General features: G+C 37.8%; 2 protein-coding genes across 4 annotated transcripts; both read right to left on the bottom strand.

The window, feature by feature from the left end:
- Positions 1-236: 236 nt before the first annotated feature.
- Positions 237-11,089, bottom strand: LOC134289452 (uncharacterized). The gene is made up of 2 exons (XM_062855289.1): positions 2,314-11,089; positions 237-2,103 (listed from the first exon to the last, which is right to left on the bottom strand). The coding sequence occupies exon 2, from the start codon at positions 1,612-1,614 to the stop codon at positions 616-618; it is 999 nt and encodes a 332-aa protein (XP_062711273.1). The 5' UTR covers positions 1,615-2,103; positions 2,314-11,089; the 3' UTR covers positions 237-615.
- A 133-nt stretch (positions 11,090-11,222) lies between these two features.
- LOC109428950 (uncharacterized) lies at positions 11,223-14,120 on the bottom strand. 3 transcript variants are annotated; one of them, XM_019704795.3, is made up of 3 exons: positions 13,768-14,120; positions 13,588-13,713; positions 11,223-13,525 (listed from the first exon to the last, which is right to left on the bottom strand). In XM_019704795.3, the coding sequence occupies exon 3, from the start codon at positions 13,492-13,494 to the stop codon at positions 11,677-11,679; it is 1,818 nt and encodes a 605-aa protein (XP_019560340.3). In that variant the 5' UTR covers positions 13,495-13,525; positions 13,588-13,713; positions 13,768-14,120; the 3' UTR covers positions 11,223-11,676. The 3 variants fall into 3 exon arrangements, with proteins under 3 accessions (XP_019560340.3, XP_029730794.2, XP_019560339.3); XM_029874934.2 differs by having other exon boundaries at positions 13,588-13,766; positions 13,843-14,120; XM_019704794.3 differs by having other exon boundaries at positions 13,843-14,120.
- Positions 14,121-20,082: the final 5,962 nt, after the last annotated feature.

The following is a 20,082-nucleotide window of genomic DNA, read 5'->3' as shown; positions in this document are numbered from 1 at the left end:
TTCAGTGTATTTTGTTATCAACAATAAAACCAGTGAAGGCCATAACAATCCCAGAATCCAATGAAACTCAATTTTCTAGGAGATTTTGTGTTATTTATTCAATCATTTGGAAGGGTTTTCCTATACATAAAAAACTGAAAATATTACAAAAGTATTTTCTTAGGAAATGTAATGTTTGATCGCAATATGTATTGAAGTGCTCTTTTAAATATACAATTATTTATAATCATGAATTTTTCAAATATATATATGTGTCTTAGAGCCAATTTCAAACATGTTCTTTTCTATTTTTTTCCGATCATACTAAATATTTTTGGTTCATCTTCTGAATTAGAATACCTGTTTGCCTTTACTTTGTCGCCAGGAATAGGCAAAAAACTATGGAATTTCTGAGTGCCTGGTATTGTTTTGGCGTTATTATATATTTCTTCGAGATCTTCTGACATTTTAATGTACTGTTCAGTGGATACGTAACAGAAATTTAATTTAGTTATATTTTTATCTGTCTGTACAACTGCCCAGTTATATAACTCTCGTGGAGTTGTTATGGTATTTCCATAATCTCGAGCAAGACTTGCTCTCTTTGCCATTCGCTTGAGAGTGCCACCAATAGCATCACATGGACCTTAGCCGTGGGACGTTGCAAAAAAAATGCCATTCTGCTCTTAATGCATGCTTTGACTGGAATCTACATAGACTAGCAAAGTTCTTCTTATTTTTGTATTGTGATGCTGCCCCATCAGACATAAAATAAATTTTAGAAAAGTTCGTTAATTGTTTCATAAAATCTATCATTTTTGAGATGAACAACTGGACCGCAACTGTATCGTGAGCCATTACTTCCGATATGATAATGAAGCTAACATTTACAAGTTTATTATCTTTAATATAGTAAATTTCAAATGGGTGTATTGTTGCTTGCGAGTTGTTCCAATGATATCCTTGAGCAGCGTTTTGAATTATGAATGAATAGTTTTCAGAGAAATCACAAATCGCAAGAATTTCATCATCCTTTAATGTATCTTTTTTATTTATGAGAAATGATGATTGTTGTTTATGAATAAAGTCGTGTGTTATAAGTTTGTCAATTTTATCAACAAGATACGGAACAAATTCATCAACAGGTTTAATAATCGTTTCTAAATTACAGCGATCAGTATTCAACCACTGCTGAAATATAATCTCTTCTTTGTCATTTGATTCTAATATCAATGTAAGTTCCTCTTCAATGTGTTCATTACAAGCACACTTTTCACAAGCACGGAAAAAGCAATTATCTGTTCTGGTGGAAATATCGCAAAGCATTTTTTGTATTATTTCATCTTGTGACACAATTCTTATACTGTTGAACATTAAATTTACATTTTCATGAATAGTACATATGCATACATTATGTATACCAGTAGAATCAACTAAAATACAATGCTTTGGTCGCAACTGTGTAAATACTGTGAAACCAATATTCACAGTTTTGTACATATCTACAAAAATCATATAAGCCTCTTTGAGCGACATCATCAAAAGTCGTTTTTGAACTTGTTGTTTTTTTTCCATTTCGAACCTCAGAAACAAAATCATTTGTTCCTGGCATTGGCCTGCTGATATCATTATCATCAAAAAATTCTCTTACTATTTGTTTTGTATCGTCATCAATACCATGCCCCCTTCTTTTTTCGGTGGTACAAAGAATACCCTGTTCATAAACAAGATCCTTCACCTGCCTCGCCATATACATTGGTGCGTTAAACTCTCTTGTGATTTTATTTACCGACCAAGACTTAGGAAGTACAGATAGTATTTTAATCTGTTCGCTTCTGTCAGTTGTAGAGTGATTGAACTTATCCTTTAGCTGCATAATTATCTCGTCATACGCCTCCACTTTGCCAACATCCGTTGAATCTATTCCGAAGATATTTTTTCGAACTGCTTTCGTAATCTGCAATGATTTGTTTATGCGATATTCCATACTTCTCATGTTTCTAGATGAGATTGGCGATAAACTCAATGTTTCAGCAATGGTATTAAACTTCTCAATATTATGGGGACCCTGTAGTTGATCTGTTGACGGAATTGACTCCAATGATGGAATAGATGGTACCATATCTGTAAGATAAAAGTTAAGGTTAACAATATAATAATGAATGCAGTGGAAAGTTAATGATAGTTATTTATGCAACGAGTTGCAAAAATGATTTTTTTTCGCACCCGGCAAGCCTCGTTGGATAAATACGAAGAATACTGAAAAATGTAATTTTGCAACGAGCTGCAAAATGAGTTATATAAAAGAAGCTAACACGTTGAAGGCTTACTTACCCAGCTCATGTTCGATTTATTGACCACTCGTTGACGGTTCTCTTTCTGGAACATCATGATGTTGCTGCCCACTAAATGATGGTTGCATAGTTTCGTCGTTTCCATCCGATCGGCGTTTTTTCGTATTCGGGCTTCTGTTGTGACTTATCAATCCACGACATGACTCACAAATACTCATCGATTCGTCGATTTCATGTGTATATCCCATGGAATGAATCTTATCTATCAATCTTAATGACATGCCCCGTAGATTATGACGGTTGCACTTTGGATTGTTTATTTTTGCACTGCACTTGAATTTGTTGAATTTTGATTTATACGATTGATCCATTACTTTTCAGAACTGCCTTTAATAACCAAAGAGAAGTAACACGTTGAATGATACCGATTCATTTTCTTGTTTTGTTCATATTTGCTTTAGGTACAACCCTTGATTTTTTTTTTTCGATTAGGTAGTTCGAATCTAATAAATAGCCTTACCTAATATTAGGTAAGAACATGGGGTAGAAACGTTTGGGTAGAAATTACAGCAGCACGTATGAAATGCGTGTTCTAATTGTATATTGTTTCGTACTTCTAGAGTGCTGCTGCGTGAATATGGGTGCATTGCATTGTCGCATATGACACAATAAGTTTCATTGCATTTTGAGATTACTAGATAACCTTCACTGGTTTAGTTTGTTTTTAAAAAAAGACACTGAAAAAATAATAATTTGGACATGAAAAAGTTTTTGTTAGAAAAACTTTTTTTCCTTAAAAGTGCCTATCTTGTGATGTATGGACGGTTGGTAGGGAACATAATTACCTGTCTTGAGACAAAATTTCATCAAAATCAAAAATGGTGTTTTTTTTTAAATCAACTTTGAATTTTTAGAAATGATTTTTTTCAGTGTAGGGCTCATTTTGGATTTTTTTCACTATTTTTTTCTTAAAATTTGACTTATTTTGTGATAATCACCCATACAACACTTTTTTGTAGGAGTAGTCATTTTTTGATTAAAAACATTTTTAAAAAATCCATAAAAAAAGTTTAGCCCTTTTCAAAAGTCAGTCCAGATAAATTTTGAAGAAACTAAGTATGCAAAGTGGCTTATCTAGTCTTGGTGTACATACCCAGAAAGTTTCATTGTAATCTGAGAGGGTGCTGCCAACTCCGAATACGATTTGGGGCGAAATTCGTCATACTAACACCGCTAGTGTTCTTTATCGTAATATCGACGAGATCCTGGTAGGTGCGTTTGCTGTGGCAGCCCATTACCATGACTTCGAATTGGCTAATGACGTTGCTGCGGGTCTTACCACCAACGTCAACAAGACCAAATCGTTGGATGTAAATACAGTCGACTCTTCCAGCTTTACGATAGCTGGACAAGCAGCGGAGAACGTAAAAACTTCCAATAACTTGATAGCGGCACCAAGATAGACATACAGGGGATAGACAAAATGATCGGAACAGGCAAAATTTTCCCTTCTCAAATCATTTTCAAATAGCTGTAACTTTTCGAAAAGTGCATCGAATATTCTCAAATTTTCACTGTAAGTTGATCAACTATTTGTGTATCAGTGGACAAAATTTGGAAAAGATCGGACTATTTTGCATGAAGTTATAAAGATTCTAAAAAAAGATATAATTATTCGATAGCCAACTTTGAGTTGTTATATCTCCGGATTCAATGAACCGAATGCAATGAAATTTTGACCATTTATGACTTATATAATGAGCTTTGAAAAACTTTTGACTTAACTTGTTATTCTTAACAAAGTAGAAAATTATAACTGATTTGATTGAATGATTTGTCTTTATTAAAGAGACTTTCAGCCCTTGGAAACGATTAGATTATTTTTCTAATAAAACATCAAATTTTCTTAAATTTCAACATCGTTTAAAATTCAAGATGCTAATTATAGTACATTTAAATTCCCTCTGATTGTCTTGAATACATATATGTTTTGAAAGAAAGTAACAACATAGGCGGCAATTCATTGAAAGAGTAATGAGATGTATATTAAAAATAATCTAATTTACTAAAAATTCATAAAATTAATGAAATCGCTATAACTTTTTCTCTTGTTAATAATTTCAAGTTGAGTCAAACGTTTTTCAGAGCCCATTATTTAAGTCATTAATGGACAAAATTTCATTGCATTCGGTTCATTGAATCCGGAGATATAATAGCTCAAAGTTGGCTATCGGATAATTCTACCTTTTTCTAATATGCTTATAACTTCATGCAGAAAAGCCCGATCTTTTCCAAATTTTGTCCACTGATACACAACTAGTTGATCAGCTTACAGTGAAAATTTGAGAATATTTGATGGACTTTTAGAAAAGATACAGCTAATTGGACATTTTTTTTGAAAAGTGAAAATTTTACCTATCCCGATCATTTTGTCTATCCCCTGTAGGTGCACGCGTACGGATCAAGAAAGCGAGGGCTGCTTTTGTGAGCTTAACAAATGTATGGAAAAACAACCAAACATGACAACAAACGTGAAATCTGTGCTACTGTACGCCAGTAAAACTTGGTGTGTATCAGTGGAGAACACTCAACGACTGCTCAGGTCTTCATCATTAGATGCCTGCGGTATATAATTCGTGCGGGGCATCGCAGCAAAGGCAGATCCAGAGACTCATGATGGCGCGCGCAGCCTCAACAACGAAATAAAGCAAGTCGACAGAAATTTGTCCTCTGTGGCCACAGATCAAGGCGATGGCTGGTGATCTTTCAATTCGGTCCTATGCGCCATCATTTTGTGCTCAGGACTGAAAGTACAGGGGATGGCCAAAATGTTTGGGATAGGCAACTTTTTTTCTCTCACAAAAAAGTTCAACATGCTATAACTTTTCATAGAGTGCATCAAAAAATCTCAAATTTTGACTGTTTGTCAACCTATTATATGTGCATCATTGGTACAAATTTGGGCTCGATTGATCAATCTTTCGCAAAGTTAAAAGCGTACGGGTAAAACACTATTTTTTAGACAACTCATTTTTGAGCTGTCATATCTCGGAAACCAATGAACCGAATTCAATGAAATTTTGAACGTACACTAACAATTTACAAATGCTTCACAAACTATTAAAACATAGATATTTTTTGAACGTTGAAAAAAGTTATCATGGATTGACACTTTTTGGATTTTTCTCGAAAAAATGTAATTTTTTCACGTCAATGTCAATAAATTTTAGTGTTGATGTCCAAAGATTTTCCACTCCTGTTCTCAAGGTATCTTCAATCAGATATATTAGAGCCTATTTATATTAAAAGAAGAACACGTTTAGTAATGTTTGTGTGGTATTGTAAATTTGACTTTTTTTTCTCTATATGGGCAAAAATTTCAACTCGGTATAACTTAATTCGCCATGAGAAAATATTACATTTTATAACGTTGTATTAAGTACCAAAATATTGTTGATAAACGTTAAAAAAATCATTCAATTCGGGTTACTGGTTTCCGAGATATGACAGCTCAAAAATGAGTTGTCTAAAAAATAGTGTTTTCCCCGAACGGTTCTAATTTAGCGAAAAATGATTCAATCGAGCCCAAATTTGTACCAATAATGCACATATAACAAGTTGATAAACAGTCAAAATTTGAGATTTTTTGATGCACTCTATGAAAAGTTACATCATGTTGAATTTTTTTGTGCGGAAAACGGCGGTGGCCAAAATGTTTGGGATAGGTAACTTTTTTTTATCTCACAAAAAAAGTTCAACATGCTCTGTAACTTTTCATAGAATGCATCAAAAATTCTCAAATTTTGACTGTTTGTCAACCTATTATATGTGCATCATTGGTACAAATTTAAGCTCGATTCATCTTTCACGAAGTTAGAACCGTTCTGGTAAATCACAATTTTTGAAACAACTTTTTTTAACTGTCACATCTCGCAAGCCAGTGAACCGAATCGAATGAAATTTTGAACGTTTATCAACAATATATTAATGCTTCACAAGTCTTCAAAACATAAGTACTTTTTGAACGTTGAAAAAGTTATGATGCATTGACAATTTTTGGGTCTTTCCCTGAAAAAAACTCATTTTTTTACATCTTTGTCATTACATTTTAGTTTTGATATCCAAAGATTTTCTACTTATTTTCTCAAGATATATATAATAAGATATATTAGAGCCTATGTGGATTAATGGAAGAACACATTTAGTAATTTTTGTGCGGTATTGCAAATTTGACTTATTTTCTTCTATATGGGTAAAAATGTCAAACCGCTATAACGTATCAAGATTTGCTCTTTCAAATCTCCTGGGCAGATGGGATTTATCTTATTTTGCTTCAGAAGGGATTTGATTATTTCAAACATGTTTTGAACAAAAAATACTTGTTTGCAGTTTGGAACAGGGTATATTCCCAAATCCTGGCGGAATATTACTGTAAAGTTTATTCCGAAAGTGGGTCGTGCATCGTATGAAGAAGCAAAAAGTTTCAGACCTATCAGTTTGACCTCTTTTCTTCTGAAATGCTTAAAACGCATTGTGGATCATCACATCCGTGATGTTCATCTGGCCAACATGCCTCTTCATGTGAACCAATATGCCTACCAATCTGGTAATTCCACTGTGACTCTTTTACACAAAGTTGTTTACGATATCGAGAAAGCATTCGCTCAAAAGCAATCTTGTTTGGGTTTTCTTAGATATCGAGGGTGCCTTTGACAACGTGCCTTCCGATGCCATATTGGAAGCCGCACGGGGTCATGGTGTATCTCCAATAATTTCCAATTGGATTCACCAAATGCTCAAAAACCGACATCTTTTCGTGACATTGCGTCAAGCGGCGTTTAGGAAATTGAGTGTTTGTGGATGCCCCCAAGGGGGAGTCTTAGAGACGAACCAGCCAAGGGCTGAAAGTCTCTTTAATAAAGATATTAATTAATTAAGGGGGAGTCTTATCACCACTTTTGTGGAATCTCGTAGCAGATACGCTATTGAGGCAACTCAATAATAGCGGCACAGAGAAACAGACGTAACACTTAGAACAAATTGTATGAAAAATCATCGTCACGAAATCGTAATCGCCCAATGCTAATCATGCCATGTTTGGACAAGCCACCACTAGATGGCGGTAGTGAGCAAACGTCAAACAGGAGCAAAAACGATGCCAGTGCCGCGATTGATCAATTGACAAACTACCGAATATTTGAATCAACCGTTAAAAAAAGTAATCGATGAGAATCGAGTAGAGTGTGACGTCTGTTTCTCTGTGATATCGGTTTTCCTACTTATGGTTTTGCTGACGACTACCTAACATTGTTAGTCGGTATGTGCATCAGCACCCTTTCCGACCTAATGCAAAACGTTCTTCAGGTAGTTGAGGGCTGGTGTCGCCAATATGGCCTTTCGGTAAACCCGAGTAAAACATCTATTGTTCTTATCTATTGCTATTATCTATTGATAGCAGCCTGGCTATCTGAACAAAAGTACATGTATCACTTTGCCCATTACGTGCTGCTGAAGCGCTGATTGCACTACGCTCATAAGACCAAATATTTCGGCCTGAAAAACGGTACAGTGTCTACCAAGTGAGTAAGACTGGTGCAGTCTTAGCTCACGAGAATAAACACCAGCACCTGCTCGACCTTCGAGAAGGGAGCCATCAGTGTAACATACGATGCCGTCTGAAATACTTCTTTCCAGATATCCAGATGTCCGCTCTTCCCGGGAAGGGAATTTCGTGGAAAATGTCCTATGTGGAAAATTACAAGCAATTGTAAGATCACTTGGAGCAAGGACAATGTTGTCTCAATTCACCAGAAGTGGAAACAACGAGGTTTGTGTTGAACTGCGGTTCACAGGAGTTTCTTTTAGTAAACCGAGTAAACCTACATGTGGTAGGTGCAAGAAAGTGCTTCTTGTTTGAGATAAATGTGTAGTGGGATAATGTCAAAAAGAACTTCGAGCGCTGCCGTGAGAGTTAAGGAGAACGCTCCAGACATCGCCATTAAGCACATCCTTTGGAGATGGCCTAATTTTGATTGGACCGTTCTCACTTCGCTTTTTTGCCACCACACAAGACATCCATAAGCCAATATTGGTCGAACAACAGTTGTGTAAATCCATTTGATATACTTGGCTTTTAGACCCCAAGTTGTACCAAAGGTTCGCCGGCATTGCCCGAGGGCCATACAAGCTTTCTTGATTTTGAACTCAATATGATGTGTCCAGGAAAGCTTGGAATCAAGAATGACACCAACGTACTTTACCTGTTCAGTCACATTGATTTCAGAATCAAAGAGACGCAAAGGTTGAACACCATTACGATTTCGTTTTTTCGTTAAAGCACTTGTTTCGGCCAACTCCAGGTCGAAGATAGTTATCGCTAGACGAACTCAAATCGAGGAGCTGAATACAGCAAACGCTGTTCACATTGTATGGGTACCTGGCCATTATTCCATCGCTGAAAATGAATTGGCTGATGAGTTAGCTTGCACTGGAGCATCACATGACTTCATTGGCCCTGAGCCAGCTATTTCGATATCGAAGTGTTGGGTAAAGCTTCAGATTAACACCTGGGCTGCCACTCAACACAGACAATACTGGAATAGTTTGGAGTCATGTCGTCAAACCAAATTGTATTGTACTGAGCTATCTCCAAGGGTGGCGAAGTATCTTACAAATCTGTCAAAGCAGAATTGCAGCATTCTGGTCAAAGCATTGACTGGCCACTGCCGACTCAGCTATCACATGGCGAATATTCTGCAAGCTGATTCATTTGCATGTGATAGCTGTGAATCCGATTATGGAACTTCGTATCATTTGATATGTAACTGTCCAGTTTTTGCGCAACTGCGTTTCCGAATATTCGGTAAACACTTATTAAGTGAAACTGACTTCAGAAACCTGAATCTTCAGGATATTCTGTTGTTCTTAACCCGCTGTGGTAAAGAGCTATAGGCTCTCTTTCGCTTTATGCGTTATTACAGTGCCCTTTTTAGGGCGCTGTTTGAACCCATTGTGGTACGCTTGTGCGTTAGTACCCTCTTCCATGGTATTTTCCCTATTTCCCTACCTGTCCCTATCCCCATCCAAATCCTTTTTCCTTCCTTTTCCCTCAGGTAGATGATGAAATAGGCTGTTATTTTGGCGATGACACAAATGTCCCAAATGGAGGATAACGTGCCTCTGGAGCCGGCCTTCTGATACCTGATACCTGGCTAACATGCCTATTCATCTGAACTCACATGCCTCCCAATTTGGGATGCCCACAGTGACTCTTTTACACAAAGTTGTTACGTTTCAAGAAAGTACTCGCTCAAACGTAGTTTTTGCTTGCGTGATTTCTTGAACATTGAGGATGCTTTCGATGACATGCCTTTCAATGTCACATTGAAAGTCGCATGACGTCACAAGCTACCTCCAATGAGCTATAGGCTCTCTTTACCCTTATGCGTTTTACAGTGTCCTTTTCAGGGCACTGATTAAACCCGTTGTGGTATGGGCTATGGGCTCTCGTTACGCTTATGCATTTATTCCCTCATCCAGGGCACCCCTTCCTATTTCATCACCTTTCCGTTTCCTAATTCCCATCCCTAGTCCCATTCTCCCTCAGGTAAATGACGAAATAGGCTTAAATGTATGGCGATGTCACAAATGTCCAAAATGGAGGATAACGTGCCTCTGGAGCCGGCCTTCTGATACCTGATAATACCTTGCCAGGGGAACTTGGCCTTGTATCTACAGCTCAGAGATCAACTCAATTCCGTCTACACTAAATCCTTTTTTACGCGATGGATGCGTCCGCGCAAAAAAAGATCGTGTAAAAAAAGTTCGCGTAACTTCGTGAAATCGCGTAAAAAAAATCAAAGGGAAATCTTTTTTTACGCGATTTGCCCTCCGCAAATAACCAAAATAGCGTAAAAAAAAGTCGCGTAACTTCGAGAAAATCACGTAAAAAAAATCGTGCAGAATAAAATCGCGTAAAAAAAAGTCGTGTAAAAAAGGATTTAGTGTATACTGCAAACTGTTCACAATACTCTTTTGTGATACTTTGACGGAATATTATTTGGAATAATCTTCTGAGACACACATAGAATTACCATTTGTCCTGATTATGCAGGACATGTTCTGATTTTCTACTAATTTCGGTCAAAATTTCTTAACAAATCTGATGAGTTCTACTCATTTTGAAGAAATTACATGAAATGTCCTGATTTTCTATGCTGTGTTGATGGGAGCCCTAGACACAATGTGCAATGCACTGCACGCTAAACACCATTATCGCAAAATTGTGTTCATTCGTACCAAAATTACTCTTCAAAATTAATATTGAAGCATGTTTTAGTAATTCGATCTCAATTTTGAATTATTAAATGGAATGCATGTTATTCAAAACTGCATTGTAAAGAATGAATGAATAGTAGGTGAGTGGCGGTTAATATAAAGTGAATGTTAAAGCTTACCAATAGCTTTGGCGTAAAACTGTTTAGCGTGTGGAGAACATTAATAACAGCTTGTATGACGTCAGACACTGTTAATCGGTAAGGGGAGGTTAGGGATTGCTATGTTACAACATAACTCGTGCACTAACACATACAAACTCTTGTGTAGTACGTGAAATGATCTCTTCACCTTACTTTTACCACATTGCCCTAGACACACTATCCGGGCAAATTGGATCGTCAGATAATCAGTGCCCTTTCAGCCCCACGTGTCACATCTCGATCATTAATATACAGGAGTATAAAAATTACAAGATGTGATAGGCCGGAAGATTAGGTAAGCAGCTCCCCCCAAATATTTGACTCTGTGTGTTTGAGGCCTAAACATTTATGACCGACAGTATTCATGCAGTCATTGCTATTTGAGTCCAGTACAAAATTATCGTTATTTTTGACGTTACTTTATTTCCCAAGTCTTGTTTGCGCAAGGAAGTTTAAATAAAAACGCATGCAGTGTCTTTGGCATAAATTTATTTGTCTTTCATGACCAATTCAGTGACACGAATTAATATAAATATAATCCAATGATTGTGCAAATCATCGGTGACTTATTTCTTAGGTAATAATTTTAATTGATTGTTCAAATCAAATAAATAAAATAGTATTTGTGTTGTTTTACGTGTGATTGCTTAAATTTAACTATATGCTGGCATATGTTATGGCTAAATGAATTATAAAATGAAAATTTGCATCGTATGAATTGAACATTCCGTTTCTCGATAAGGCCAACTCTTTCCACCTTTACTCGAATTCTTACACATACCCCATTACACAGCCTATAAATGTTACTCTTCAAATCAATTAAACATGAAAAGAAAAATATAAAATTAGGACAAATTGAAATCCACACACCAACTTCGGAAGATTGTGAAAGCAAGGCACTCTCCTTATTACATCAGTCGCCATGTTTAGGCATTGCTTACGAATCCGTACGGCGGTGCCGTCGGTTCCCTACCGGACAGGAACACCTGCTGCGAGTTGTTCGGCGATCCGTTGCTGGTCAAACTTTCGTTCGGATTGGCCAGGTCTTGCTGCCGGATCCGAGCGAGCACCTCCGCTTGCCGCCGTTTCTCGTTGATCATCTTCAAGTACACCTGCACGGCCAGGGCTGTGACGATGAACACTCCGCAAATGATGCCGACGATGGCCCAAGGAGAGAAGGAGGTGGGTTCGTAGTGGATGCCCGCCACGTGGGTGCGATCTTGCAGGGCCGTTTCCGCATTTTGACCGGCTAGGATCACCTTGTTGTTATCGCTGGCGGATATTACCCGGGATTGATCGCGTGTCACCACGGCCGGAAGTTGGAAACCGAGCGAGTACGGTTCCATAGCGCCTCGCAGCTGGGGGATGTACTGGATTACGATGTCCTGTGACCGCACGTGACACATTCGGGTGAGTTTCAGCATTCCTATTCCACTGAGTTCGATGGTACGGCTGTTTTCCAGTCCGTAGTTAACCACAACCGTGGTGCGGTTCGGGACGGCGTAAACCCAGCGATTGGGATCGGCCAGTTGGATCCATAGCTGATGCCGAAGTTGAAGGCGTTGGACGCGGCAGTCGGAATCGGCACTCGTGCGATTGAAAAACGACGTAACGATGCAATCCTCTGCGGAAGTCAGGTTCTTGATCAGATGGTGCGTGTTGCACAAGGCGAAATCGTTCAAATGGTTACAGCTTTTGTACTCATCGTAATTCATGATCAACCCGAGATGATGTTCCTTGTTGTAGACCAGCACGTCATTCTCCAAGGGGAACATCTTCAAAATGCCGTCCTCCATCTTAGGAACACTCGTGCCTTTGAGGGTAGTGTACTCTACCTTGTTGCAGAGTGGCAAAAGGATGCTGACCTTCATCTTGCAGTCGTCCACGTAAGCAACCACCTTCGAAAGGGGATACAATTTGATGACGTCCCGAAGGTTGAACTGAACCGGAAAGGTAAAATCCACCGGCAGTATCTTCTGCAGCTTTTCAATTTCGTTCAGCAAACGAGTGGGACTCACAATGTCGTCACTCAACGAAACCGAACTCGACGACTGCAGGAGCTTCATAAACAGTTCCTTTTTGCGGATAATCTTATTCAACAGGATGTCCATCATCAGCAGTTGCCCCTCTCGGCTATAGTCAATCGTGCCCGGTTTCTTCGGATCCACCTGGAAAACGTTCCCACTGAGAACCGCTATGGCCTTGTTTGTTGAATCGAAGAAATGGTCCACCTTCGAAGATTGTGTTTCCAATTGGTTGTCAACTTTCTTGAAACTCTCGTCAATTTCGTCCCGATCCTCATCATCCATCAAGCCGAACCACGACTTCAATATTCCTCTCTTCGTTCGCCGCTTGTCGTCGCACAAACTCTGCAGCAAGCTCTGAAAATCGTTCAACTCCCGTGTCAGCTCCACAATATTCCCAATGCTCTCGCAGCTTCCGGGAAATTTCTTCATCATTTCGCTGCAAGCCTTTATCAGCTTGTCCACGCTACTGTTGGCCACCGATATCTCGTTGATAAACTCCTTCAGGTCGTAATCGGCCTGCAGCGTCCAGGTGCTCACCTGAATCTTCACCGGTTTCAAATTCTCATAGTATATCCCATCGCTGTACAGGGGAATGTTGCTCACCGGAAGGTCGTTGTACGATGCCGCCGAAGCAACTGGTGGACTGGTCCCATCCATTCCCATGTGGAGCAGCAGTGCCAGCACCACTTCCAAACGAGTCATTTTTATCGGGTGCATACAGTTGCACCAAGTTGCGTAATTTGCGTCACTGAAAGAAGATTCGAGAAACATTACGGAAATTGGCATAATATGTATTGTTTACGCACTTACCGATCGTTAAATATTGAATTTTAATTGTAATTATTTATTCCCCAAGAGAATTCCGTTTATGGTCAAAATAGTGTTACTTGGAGGAAAAGCATCCTTTCTCCATTTAGTTCCTCTCGAATGGCTGACCTGTACACAACAGAAATATTACCAAACACGCACGCTCGTTTTCAAATTATTCACTAGAAATTAAATTGCATTGAACTATAATAGGAACCTTGCAATTGATTCGGAAAAGATAAGCGATTGATTACTCACCTCCGCTGTAGCAGTAAGCTCACATACGGAGAAGATGCGCCTTTCACCTAACTTCTGATGTTTTGTTTTCAATATTCTAGAGCGGTGCTTGAGCTTCTTACACTCTGTTTCACTTGCCAGAAACAACGAAGCAAATTCAAACAAATTAAAATGTCCGCAACTACGAGGAACACGGCAATCTTACGACGAAATTTGAATGGAAATGTGTACAGCACACGCAAGAAAATGGTTTATTTTTGTTTTGCCCTCCAGTCGAGTCGAACTCGAACATCTGATGCGATGCATCGGTGCAACTTGAGCAACTGGAATGCACCTGACACCAGTGATAAATATATGGTATCGCAGAAGGGGATTTTTTTTTATTAACGTCGTACGGGTTTGGGCCGAAGGGTCTCAGCTTGGGTCTCAGATTTTCATGAAACTTTTTCCACAGGCAGGGATTAGGGCAGGGCTCATGGTTAAAGAAATAAAAATAATTGAGAAAAATTCAGGGTCGCCTATTTTCCCGGAAAACTCAGGTGTAAATTTCTTGTTTTCCCCCATTCCCCTGACACTACCCGGATAAAAAATTACCATTCATTACATGGTAAATATTATTAATATATGACTGGTTTTATTGTTCACAATAAAACATATAGTAGATATATTGTTACTTTTTACAACAGAAATCAAGCCCATATAGTTCGTACAATAAGTGAACATTAGCTTTATTAGTGACTAATTGATTCGATTGTTTTTCAATAGTTCTATAATAATTTAAAGTTACTATCAGCAAAAATTAATTTAAGTTGTTTTTATATAGTTGCAAAAGTGTCTGCAAAGTTCTCATGGGCTTTTTATTAAAAAAGATTTTTTTTCTCAATTACACTTAAAAACAATTCGTAACAAATATAGCGCATTTAGTTCACCACTGGACTATCGCACTACCCGCATAGATAAATACAATTTGCCATGTGCTCCAAACAGTAAAACACTTCTTACTGTTGAGGTTAATCTACCCCATATTGTTGCTTTTACGTTGAACAATGTGGAACCTATAGCTCTGAACAATAAATTACTATTTGTTGGAGTCATACCAAAGAGTAACAATGTGACATAATGTCTACACATTGTTATATGATAAGGAGACGAAAACTCGTGAGAAATAGTAGAAATATAAATTTACCCCATGTCATGAGGTTGATGTTTATAATTGAGCAACATACTAACACCATCACATTTCACTATATATTACATCTCCTTAACCATTTGGCAAAGAGTGCTGCGCATTAGTTTTTGTGAACAATCGTGTACTGACACTTTTCGTCGTTCTGCTGCAGTGAAGGTGCCAAAACTTGTTTTGTTTGCTCGCCGCGGACCCAACTCGCAATTTTGTTAGCGTCCGGTTTAAAGAAAATATCTGCTTCGTAGAAAATTGCAAGCTGAATTGGGACCAAGATCAGGAAATTTATCTGAAGCGATCCTTAAGTGCCACTAGCGGTAAGTATTTTGCCTAATGTAAAAATGGTTCATGCAAGTTTAAATTCAACATAACCAAATATTTTCTTTCTGCAGTCGGAAACATTTTCCCCCCGGAACATCGTCGTCGGCTTCGGCCGCATCGGCAACCAGTAGTCGACCACCGTAGACGGCACTGCGTCGCAGACAAACGTCATGTTCATTACCTTCCCTGCATCAACTATTATTGTGGAACCCGCCGCCGGATGTGTCGGTGAAAGATCCTTTCGAGATGGTGCTGAGCACTCGCTGGAGGAGGTCTTCGAAAACCCTTTTTTTGGTGAATGGGGTTGCGATTAATGTGCTGTTTATACGGACGACGACGAGGAAACCCGACTGCTGGTCAAGGTCAATCCGGAAGTGATCGCCGACCAGAAAGTCAACAAGCACTATCTTAAGGAATTTATCCCCAAAAATTTGGTCCGACGGTGTTCTTTGCCGGACGGCAAAAGAAGATTGGCAGGGAGCTGAATCAAATTCCCTGAGTGATCGATAGAAAGCGAAAGGTGCAAAGCAGAGTCGGGAGGAACGTTCGGTGTATGGAAGAAGGGCCACCCGTTTGTGCTGGAAAATCGTAGCGATTTGAAGAAGTTTTTGGGGTAAATGGAGACGATCGACAAATTAAAACAGGTACACCGGATGGTTAGGAACCAATTTAGAATAAGATAAATTTAATTATAATCATTTTTAATTATTAAACAATTAAGACAAATCATTAAAAACAATTTTTTACTATAAGGCAATTATGCTGCTATGCATGATCATATATACTGCGTATACAAAACAAGCATTCACGCTAAGATCAGTTTACCTATTTTTCTAAAATATGGGTAAATTTTATTCAAATTTGCGTAAACTTTACGCAAATATGGGTAAATAAAACTCATATTTTGGAAAAGTGCACAACCTCATTTATAGGTAATTTTAACCCATATTTGGGTTACAATTACTCATATGTGTGTCCACATTACCCATATTTGAGTTTTGTTAACCTATATTTGAGTATCATTTACGCATATTTGCGGTTGTGCACTTTTTGGAAAAAAGGTAAACTGATCTAAGCGTGTTAGTCTGCATCAAAAATTGTATCAGATGAATTTAAATGAAAAAGGATCACAATAAACTAACATTGAAGTAATTGTTTGCAAACTCGACTTGCTTAGCTCATTCAGAGCAATGCTTGCTTTGTATAAATACACAGTATATAATCATGCATTACGGCCTAATTGCCCATTACAGCTTAATTGGTTCATCGTTATTTTTAAGATAAAGATACATGAATAATACGGAATGTTGTTAATTTAAGCATACAGCACAATAAACGAACATTTTCATTTGATGTTACAATTTTCTTCCACATGTATGGTTGAACGATTTTATAACAATTTGACTTGCAATTATTGCTGCAAAAAATGAACAATATAACAACAATTTGGCTTGTTGTTTTGCGAAAATTTTGTTCGAGAAAAAGGCTGATTTTTTATTGTAACCTAACTTAACAGCCTATTCGTCATATTGTGAAAAGGCCCATTACAATTTGCCAAGGGGTATACTACAACATGCTTACATTACCATGTGTAGTGATGGTGGATATCATGTCATATTGTTCAGAAAAAGTCGCAAGTGGTTGTGAACAACATGTTAGATAGTACGCGTTTTGTTCACAACTATGCGGGTAGTTTTCACGAGTGCGAAAACGGTAATAAAAGTGCGCGATTGCATCAAATCAACTCGGTGTCTTCAGAGCACTTGTTCTCCATAGATTGAAGAAATAGTGCGCCGAAGACATCAACCTGATTTGATGCAATCGCGCACTTTTATTTACGTTTTCGCACTTATAATGTCGCAGTTCGCAGTCCAGTAGTGAACTAAATGCGGTATAAATAACAATAAATATTATTGTTGCTTGGATCATGTTTGTATAATCAAATACAAAATCACTTGACATATTTTTTTTATAGTTTTCGTTTTAAATTTGAGTACAGTAGATGTTTCGGTTATCGAATGTTATTCGCTAAAACTTCAACGACTGACAGACGTCAAGCCGTGTTGGCAGAGGAAGCTCTCAATGAATAACTGAGGAAGTACTTATAGAAAACTAGCTGAAAAGCAGGTTTTAGCCAAGTGAGGACGTTACGACAAGAAAAAGATGAACAATCATTTTTCTATTGTTTCCCAATAAATTAAAGTAATTTAGTAAATAGTAAACTACCATTGATAACAATACAAATACAATTTGTTTAATGGGGTCAATTGAACCGATGTTAAAATAAACATGCAATAATATTTGTTGTTATGTAAACTGATTTCGCCTTCGAAAAACCAAAGAATTCATATTTCTCGGTAACATTTTTCTCCAGCATTTACAGATACTAATGGCCACATGAATTGTGAACGATTTATGGTATGGATCATACGACCTGAGGTCTGACTTGTGATATTTGGCAGTTATTTGAAAAGATTGATGATAGATCGCATCAACAGCTGCCAAGCAACACATACCAGACAGACATCATAGTGTTTGACTCTTATCATAAAATGTGCATATCATTCTGGCGGCCGTTAGTGCTCGTAAATGCTGGATATAAATGTTAGCGGGAAATATAAATTCTATGGATTTTCAAAAGCGAAAACTGCTTACAAATAACAACAAATATTATTGTATTTTTATTGTAACAACGATTCATTTGACGCCATTTAATTAATTGTATTTGTATGGTAAGAACAATGGAAAAACATTAAGATATATTGTTTTCTTTTGAAAAGTGCCCTAAAAATGTCTCATAAAAACACAATACATTCTATTGTTTTTCGCGAAAAAGTGTATGAAAATTTTCTCAAAATTTTATGGTTAAGATACATAACGACCACCATTTTTTATTGTAAAAGTGCCATTTACCATTCGCCGAATGGTATAGAACAATAGGGGTGATGGTGAGTGTGCCGTGTAAATTACAATACGTTTAATGGTGTATATTATTCGAAAAAATGGTGTTGTAACAATAAAATTTATCGTATTTCTATGATATTTTTTATCAGGGTACTTACTTTGAAAAATCATAACTCAAGAACGAAGCGTCGTAGAAACAAAGTTTTTTTTTAGAAAATGAAAGCAAATTTTCTCAGAAAACAAAAAAAAATTATCTGGACAAATTTTCCAAAGTTGAGAAAATTCACAAAGAAAAGCCGGAAAAACTATGCCCGAACTTGTGAAAAATATTCAAAAATAAATATCTTCGAGAAGGTTATTTCCCAGGGGAAAGCCACTGTGCAAAGGAGAGCAACTCTGAGAGATTCTGAGTTACTCTTTTTATCGATGATCCACACAATTTGTCGAAAGACATCCCTAAAACTGCAATTTTCATTCAGCACACGCAAAACTTTGCAGTTTGACATTGGTGTCAGATATGTCCGAACTCGCGGAAAGTTTTCGAAAAAATATTTTTGAGAAGGTTATTTATTTCATAAGCTTTGATTGCTGAAATTTATGGAATGCACTTTTTTTTAGTTCCTAAGTTATGGCAAATATTGTGAAAAATGACCGTATAATACAGTGACGATTCGTTCGTTGAGAGCTCGTTAGATGGGCTGTCTCGATGGTTGAATGTTCACTGGTTGGGGCAAAACCCAACTAAAAAGCACTGTCAATAACGTCGGACCGCCGTCGCGTCACAGCTCCTGTATACAGAACGTTTGCGCAAGTATGTGAGTGTTTCGTGACGTATTTCTCGTCACTTGCTTTTGATCAGTTGTCAGTTGCCCCAACGAACGAACACGATTCGCTAATCGGGACGCAGTCGTGACCCAATCAGCGAATCCGGACTGTATAGGCTTCAAATAGGCTTACATGGTAATTTTTTACAAAATTGGTCATAACTGAGGAAAGAAAAAAAAGCATTCCAAAAATTTCAGCGATCAAAGCTTATGAAATTATCTTCTCAAAAATATAAAGTTTTCCACGGATTCGGACAAAGCCAATGAAGAGAATTGGCAGACAAAAGAGGCACAAAACAAGCAACAAAAAAGGCGCGACGATTAGTCTTTATCCCTACTGGTAACAGATTGACATGATCTCGAACTTTTTTGTTGCAGACAAAACGGAAGCTGAACTTGTTGCGTACTTTTCAACTCGTGAATAATCAATTATTACTAAACCAAAGTCAAAACTGTTTAATGATAGATCTTCAACAGAGTTGCAGTGCTGGGGGCAAGACACTGTGCAAACGAGAGCAACTCTGAGGGATTCTGAGTTACTCTTTTCATCGGAGATCGACGAAATTTGTCGAAAGACATCCTTAAAACTGCAATTTTCATTCAGCACACGCAACACTTTGCGGTTTGACATTGGTGCCAGACTAGGGGCAAGACACTGTGCAAACGAGAGCAACTCTGAGGATTTCTGAGTAACTCTTTCTGTCGATGATCGACGAAATTTGTTGAAAGACATCCCCAAAACTGCAATTTTCATTCAGCACACGCAACACTTTGCAGTTTGACATTGGTGCCAGACTAGGGGCAAGACACTGTGCAAACGAGAGCAACTCTGAGGATTTCTGAGTAACTCTTTCTGTCGATGATCGACGAAATTTGTTCAAAGACATCCCCAAAACTGCAATTTTCATTCAGCACACGCAACACTTTGCAGTTTGACATTGGTGCCAGATCACACTTTGGTATAAATGGGAGGAAATCTGAGGAACTGTGAGGAATTCTGAACAACATTTCGAGCACAGATTTTCTCTC

This window comes from Aedes albopictus, chromosome 3, assembly GCF_035046485.1.
Source record: "Aedes albopictus strain Foshan chromosome 3, AalbF5, whole genome shotgun sequence".
In the NCBI taxonomy this organism is placed as follows: Eukaryota; Metazoa; Arthropoda; class Insecta; order Diptera; family Culicidae; genus Aedes; species Aedes albopictus.
This window is presented reverse-complemented; position numbering and strand designations above follow the sequence as displayed.

Bases quoted from the DNA above. Each gene is read 5' to 3' on its own strand.
- LOC109428950 (XM_019704795.3), bottom strand. From the start codon at position 13,494: ATGCACCCGATAAAAATGACTCGTTTGGAAGTGGTGCTGGCACTGCTG.
- LOC134289452 (XM_062855289.1), bottom strand. From the start codon at position 1,614: ATGATAATGATATCAGCAGGCCAATGCCAGGAACAAATGATTTTGTTT.